The sequence below is a fragment of the Corapipo altera genome, unplaced genomic scaffold, assembly GCF_003945725.1.
Source record: "Corapipo altera isolate COAL_440 unplaced genomic scaffold, ASM394572v1 47, whole genome shotgun sequence".
In the NCBI taxonomy this organism is placed as follows: Eukaryota; Metazoa; Chordata; class Aves; order Passeriformes; family Pipridae; genus Corapipo; species Corapipo altera.
In genome coordinates, this window is record NW_020884897.1 from 1,783,599 (window position 1) to 1,790,860 (window position 7,262).

Genomic DNA, 7,262 nt, shown 5'->3' on the forward strand with positions numbered 1-7,262 from the left:
CTTATATTTCATTAACAGGAAGAGACATCAGGAAAAAAATTTAATAGACTTTTCCATTAATATGGAAAAAAGCCGTCTTGAATTAATAATTTAAAAGTTCTTTACTAGTGAAAAAAGTTTCATCCTATGGAAAAACAATATTTTGTTTCAGAGTCTGCTCTTTAAAACAGACCAACACCATATGTCCCCTCAAATTGCTGCTACACATTAGTTACAATTAAGCAAGTATTTTATCTAACACAAATCAAAATGACTCACTTGTCCAGAAAGATAACAATGACACTAATTACATAGAAGCTAGGAATAGAAGAGAGGATAGCTAGCTCAGAGATGACAGAAAGGAGGAGGGTTTGGTTATAGTCACTGATTTTCCTCCACACCCTCCTCCAGAGGAATCAAATCTGCAGTCTGGGATAAGCCCTGCTTCCGCTGCCTCCCAGTTTTCACCTCCCATCTACCATTACAGGCAACTCCCAAGTATTATTAAAGCAGCCTTCACTGTTCCACTCAGACAACACAGAAGGTGCAAGTCCTCCAGGAAGCTGAGGAAATCAGTCATAAAAAAAACCAGAAGTGGCTTAATTACTGTTCAACAGGCAGCCAAGAAGGGCAGAAATGAAACAGCTGAAGTAACCAAACAAAGCTTATCAGGGAACGTTTTTAGAAACTGTTTCATGAGGACTGTTTCTGTTACTATCCTCCCTTGGGCAATTCTGCAACACAGAAACACAAGCCTGGCTGGCTACAGACTCAGATTAGAAGGTCCCTAAATTTGTAAAAAGTTAGCTTGCTAAAAAAAAAACCAAAACAAACAAACCCAAGTTAAAGTAACTGTCTCAACAGTTTTGGAGAATTAAGTCAAGATTCTGAGAACATTGACCTTGTCCTATAACCACCACTATAAAAACAAAATCACAGATTATCAATACTTCATTAAGATTTTGTGAACCAGGACGCAAATACTGTCACCACCACCCAACCTAATAACTTCGGGGCATTTTTTCCCTAAGTCAGACAGAGCAGGATCATTGGGGAATTTTTTTGCTGTGATTTTTACCCATGCAGAAATCACCAAAGTAGAGCTGGCAACACTAAACATTAACCCTGAGCAGCAAGTTCCATGTGATCCCTCAGGAGCACACCATCTGACTGTTCTGCTCAGACATGGTACCACCTCGGCATAATTTACATTTCAGATAACTTTAAAGCATACTTAAAGAGTAATTAAAAAATATAAGCTTTTATTCCTACTAGGACTAATGAGAGAAAAACGTGGAAAATTTCTTTTTTAAGTTAGAAAACATCAAGGTTTCTAAACCAAACCGTGGGTTTTAAACAGATTATGCAGTGTCACAATGAATGGGCATTCACTCATAGAATGAGATCATTTGTTCTAGTTAAATTTTCCATTTTCCAGGATTCGTTTCTTACTCTGAGTTTACCTGTACAACCTAAGGAAGAAGAGATATACTCCAAGATAGTAACTTGCCAGCTGAAATAAGCCCAAATTACCTCATTTCAAAAGCATGCTATCGTTCTTGTTGCTCCAGACTCAAGGAATTCCATATTTTATTGACAAATTCATCTGAATATTAACAGCCTAAAGTACTAGTATTTACTAACTCATACAGAAAAAAAGTATTTTATTAGATCATCTCCTGCAATTTCAGATAGTTTGCAAAAAAGTTATTATTGATAGCCTCAAAAAAACAGAAAAAAACACCAAAATTTGAAGACAGATAACTGGCATTTAAATTACTTTCAGCAATGCAGAACCAGTACTGTGTCTCAAAAAAAATATTTACATGAAAACAAAAAAGTTAACAAAAATAAAACAAGCATTAGGAGTAATGTGTGTTTATACAACACCAACCAAACGAGACAATAAACTACTGTACTTTATTTTTATACTCCAGTTCCACTTCGTAGCTAAATATGACCCAGTGAACAAAAAGCAGAGGATTATCTTTTTCCCTGCAACATTCAGATTGTTTTATAACAGGTCTCGTACCTTGCAAGGAGACTTCAGTTAAAACACATTTACAACCCTGCAGTAAAGCAAATAGTCTGTTTATTCTGATTTAACAGCAACAACAAGAAGTTGTTAGCTGACGGCTGATGTACAGATCGCAAGCACCAATGCGCTGGAGCCTGCACTGTTGTGCTGCATTTCTTCCCCAAAACTCTCCGCAGACCATTACCCGTCGGCAGCTCCCACGCGTGCATTTGGAGCGGGATTTAGCGGTCACATATCCCCGGACAGCCCGGCTGGCGGACTCACCGCGGGACCCGCCTTCACTCCGCACCTCGTCCCTCGGCGTCTCGCCGGAGCCTTTGTCAAAGGTCTCCCGCCCCGCCCCACCCTCCGTGTCCCGGCAGCCCCACGGCCCTCAGCCCGCGCCGCGCCTCGCCCGGCCGTGCCCACATCCCGACCAGCCCATCCCGCCCGCAGCTCTGCCTGCCCTCCTCCCCTTCCCCCACAGACCCCGAAAAGCCCGTCCCCCTTCCCGAGGCGTCCCGGCCCGGGGGCCCTCCCGCCTCGCACCGCGCCCATCCCCGCGCCGTCTGACCCCGCCGACCCCTGACACCCCCTCCCTCTCTCCCTCCCTCTCTCGCCCGCGGCGCCTCCCGCCGCTCCAGTCCGGGCCGGCCCCTCACCGCAATGACGACGGTATCCTCGCCCTGGAACTTGGCGATGTACTTGTCGCCGCGGGCCACTTCGGACTCGTTGAGGGGCCTGAAGCGACACATCACTTTGATGTTACACTCCGCCGGGTCCGCCATCTTAGGCCACCGCCGCCTCCGGGGCGCTCAGCTCCGCCGCCGCCCGCTGCTTGCAGCCGCACCGCCGCGCCGGGGGGGTCTCGCAAGCCGCCGTGGCCGGGAAGCCCGCGCCCGCCCCGGCAGGAGGGAAAAGGGAAGGGCTCCTTCCTGGCCGCCGCCGCCGCCTCCCGCGCTCACTTCCTCCCCAACATGGCCCCGGCCATGGCGGTGCGGCCGCGGTTCCCGCCCCGCCCCGCCGGGGGTGTGTGCCAAGGTGACGTCACCCTCCGCAGCGCCCGCCCCGCCTTGTGCGCAGGCGCGGCGCTGTCCCCGGGCTGGCGGGGGCGCTGCCCGCGGGGCCGCCGGGGGCGGGCGACAGGGGCGGGGCTCCCTCAGGCGGGCGGGGGCTGCGGCGGTGCCGCCCGCGGCCGGTTTCTGTGTGCGGCTGCAGCTGGAATCGTAGAACCGTGGAATTATAGCGTTATAGAACCATAGAATTAGAGAATCACAGAATTGTAGAACCATCAAGGTTGGAAGAGGCCTTTAAGATCGTCCAGTCCAGCCGTCCACCCACTAACCACTAACCACTGAACCACATCACCCGGCGCCAGACCCAGGCGCTTCTTAAACACCTCCAGGGATGGTGATTCCACCACTTCCCTGGGCAACCTGGCGCCGCACCGGTTCCCTCCACATAGAGCAGCCGCACAGAATTACTGAATCACAAAATCAATTAGGTTGGAAAAGACCTCTGAGATTACTGAGTCCAAGCTCCGACCAACCACTCTGCCATGTCAACTATGTCACCATGTCATGGCAAGAAGCACCATGTCTGGTCTTTGGAGAGATGTTGCAACATGGCTCTGTCACCAGCAGAACTCTGAGCAGGGCAGTGCTGGGGAGAGCCAAGCTCTGTATGAGCGACAGAAAACAGAGGCTGGGTGTGAAGTAAAGTCTTCAAGTGGGCAGTTGAGATAGAAACCTATGATATTTGGAGATTTTTTTGTTTTGTTTCTTTTCCCAGCTCAGAAAGGGAAAAAATCCACATCTGTGAGGTGTTCAGAGATGTCAGGGAGCTGCCAGTGTTTGCTAAAGTTCCTGTGATCCTCATTGCCTGCGTGTCTCTTAGAGCTGGAAGCCGGCGAGTGGGATTAGAGCACATGGCAGCCCACGGCTCTTGGTGTCATCCCCAGGGATGGAGTCTCTCACAACCTCTCCATCGCAGTTTACGGAAACAAAGTCTGCACAGTAGTTTTTTTAGGCTTAGTTTATTACAAGTTTTACTAATTTATTACAGTGGATCTAATTTTAATCAGTCAAAACTTACTAACTGTGTCTAGACAAAAATCATCAGGTGAACCATTCTGATTGAGATTTCCAAGAGTCTCATGACTTTATAACTGTGCCTCTTACATCCAGGCATGAACTTTCAGATTGGAACAAAGTACAGACTCGCAGCTTGGCTAAAGTCAGTCAGTTTCCTAACAGAAATCATGACTTGTACTGGAAATTTTTCAAACACGCTTGAAGTTAATTAAAAAAAGGATAGAAAAAAACTGAGGAGCCTTTCTCTTAAATTGGTAAATTTTAGTAGGGTAGAATGACTCAAAATAGCGGTGTCCTTCCCTTAAAAGTCTTCTTTTTTCATTAAAAAAAGGGGGGACCATCTGTAATCAGGCATCCCCCATTTTTAAGACTTCTCAGTTCAGGGATTTCAATGCTGTGTTTTCACTTAGGATAGGTGTGCAAGGCAAACACAGCTTCAAAACTTCTCCACATGACAAAAGAATTACCTAACAATCTAGTTTCATCTATAGGTTCTTTTCACACAGTAATACGAAAAATATTTCTATGCCTAGTTATTCTTATGAGGTAACCTAAGTCTTCTAAATTGAGGTCGTGTTGTAACAAGTTTATTTTTCCGCTGTGATTAAAAATGCTGCAGGACTGTGCTGTCTTATGCAGGACAGCAACAATTACACATCCCTACCTACCAGCAATTGTGGAAATAGTTGTCTGGAAAAGCCAAGATATAGGCTTAGTCTGTAGAAGGTGCAGTGCTGCTCCACATCATCTAGCCTATGAGGTATATATAGATATATATCTACAGTTCTGTTTGTCTGTGTTTTCAATAAAAGGTTTTAAACATAATTGTGTCAGAAAGCCTAATTCTGTTGATTGCTATTTTAATATTTTGTTAAGGAAGAAACCTCATAATGACATGATTCTCAAGAAAACAGATGATTGGGCTTGCTTATCTTTTCAATTTTACATAGCAGACACAAAGACAAGGCAGACACATGCGTAGGAAATTACTCATTGTAACTATGTTGAAACAGAAAATGTCAGCATGTGAACCCTGTAGAAAGGACTGCCCGCTGTGAAGCTGTTGGGTCTGTGCAAGCTCCTGGGAGAACTGGCTGATGGTGTCCCATCCCGGCTGTGGGAGCCTTTGCTGAATGACATCTGCTCAACTGCATCCTCTCAGATCCCTTTCAGGGACTCTGTCATGAAGTTTCTCCTCTCTGATCTGCTGTTCAAAATAGCAACCATTCCTTGACTTGACCTACTTAAGGTCTGACACAAGGAATCAGTGTGCTCAAAGAGGGCAGTGTGTTATCTCTGCTGGCGCCAAGATGTGTCAAAACAGCAGTCTTGAGGATTTGTGTTTAAAGATGTAGTCTCGTGAGACCAGGGCAGAGACCAAACATCCTGGTGAATTTCCCATTTTGTCACAATTACAGAATGTTCTTTCTTTGCTAATTGGGAATATATTTGCTGTCTTCTATGTTGTTATGTAAAGTCTGCAACATACATTTTTTGATACTTAGGGTAAAAGACTCTGTTTAAAAGTAATATATTGTAATGAGAAAAAATGATGTCTCAGTTATCATAAAAAGTGAATCCTTCTGTTTGATGCTTAAGCCTAGTATGCTCATGTAAATCAAATACATTTTCTTTATCTAACAAATTAGTTTGGTAAAGTTCCTCAACAAGGACCAATGTATTTTTTAAAGTAATTTATGTTAGGAATTTGTGTTTGTTAGTTCAATAACCATGTTTCTTTCCCTTTATGATCTGTGCAATAAACCTCTACAAATTCTTTTATGATTTACAGCTCCTTTAGATCTCCAGTCTTTCCCAGGAATAAAAGCATGTTAAGCAAAAGGAATTAGCAAACCTGAGCCTTACAGGGAAGCTATATCTGGATAATGATGTAATTAACCATCAAAATTGCTCCAGCAGAGCAAAAGTGATCTCGATTTGGTCGTAAAAGAACATTACATATTTGAATAAATCTTTAAACCAGGTGTTTGTGGAGAAGTGAATTAAAACTGCTTCCTCCTGCCCTTTAAAGAATTAAATTCTGAGATTCATCAGTCGACAGCACTTGTTGACATTCAGTGTGCCTAAGGCAAACACAAGTGCTCTTCTCATTTTAATTTGCAATGTGCTGGGAAAATATAGCACACGACTTCTGAGAATTTAAGGTGCATTCCAGGTCAATTTTATTCCAAATTTGCAAGTCAATTTGTAGGACAAAAGAGTGATTAATCTGTCAGATATATGTACCTCAAACAAAGTTCTTTATGGCTTGCAACACACTCTGTAAATAAAGGCTATTAAGATGACTTATGAAGTCCAGAAACATTACTTGACACTGTAGAAGTGTAATTAAAATTAACAAAATTGTATATTTCAAACAGCTTATACAATTATATTTGAAATAATATAAATACATTTTAAGTCTCTACCAACAGACTGTGTCTAGTCAACTCAGCTTGAGGAACTCAGTAACTGATTGAAGGTTGGTGGATGGACCTCAATGCCCTAAGATACCACTGGAGTCCAACTAGATTATTTGAAGCTCTCATCCAGTTACAAAGTTCAAAAGTTTCTTTTCATTGCAGGAAAAAATATGATGTGGAATGTATCTCTTGTCTCAATCAAGTTTAGGATTTTATATGAACTAGACAGATGAAATGGATGTTAAGGATATTTCTGTTCTGTTTCTGATACATATTAACTTCTTGGCAAAAATAGAAATAATTCCAAAGATCAGTTTTATTTTACTTTTTAACTGGATATGCATAAAACTTGAAAACCTTCTAGTTTGTTCCCAATCACCAAGATCCTATTTAATTATTTCTGATAGTGATAGACTAATTAAAAGCAGAAGCAAGCTCTGGGAATAATGTCACATTTTAGATGTTTATTACAGCTAATTTGTGCAAATTCATGCAAAAAAATTTGTCTGCTCACTACCTAAAGCATCCAATTCTCCTTGAAAGAGGAATACACTTTTGGACCTTGTTTATATTTTTAACCATTAAAATCATCCAGCATACATTGTCTGAAACATCCTATCATAAATCTCTATTCTCAGTTGCTTTTCATCATTTATAACCCTTATTAAACTGGCCACTGGATTGTATCTTAGTTTCTATGTCTAGACAATGGATTTTTAGCAGGCTTTCCTTTTGCAGTCAATGTGTTTG

General features: G+C 42.9%; 1 protein-coding gene and 1 long non-coding RNA gene across 3 annotated transcripts in view; one reads left to right on the forward strand and one right to left on the reverse strand.

The window, feature by feature from the left end:
• Positions 1 to 2,993, reverse strand: part of KIF5B (kinesin family member 5B) — a 34,958-nt gene extending 31,965 nt beyond the window's left edge. For both annotated transcript variants that reach the window (XM_027648466.1, XM_027648465.1), the window contains exon 1: positions 2,659 to 2,993. In XM_027648466.1, coding sequence (XP_027504267.1) covers positions 2,659 to 2,784 — 126 coding nt within the window. In that variant the 5' untranslated portion in view covers positions 2,785 to 2,993. The remainder of the gene's footprint in view (positions 1 to 2,658) is intronic.
• Positions 2,994 to 3,147: 154 nt separating this feature from the next.
• On the forward strand, positions 3,148 to 4,306 carry LOC113949584. Its single transcript, XR_003528470.1, has 2 exons — positions 3,148 to 3,704; positions 3,793 to 4,306. It is a non-coding gene; the product is annotated as an uncharacterized LOC113949584 (long non-coding RNA).
• The last annotated feature ends 2,956 nt before the right edge of the window (positions 4,307 to 7,262 follow it).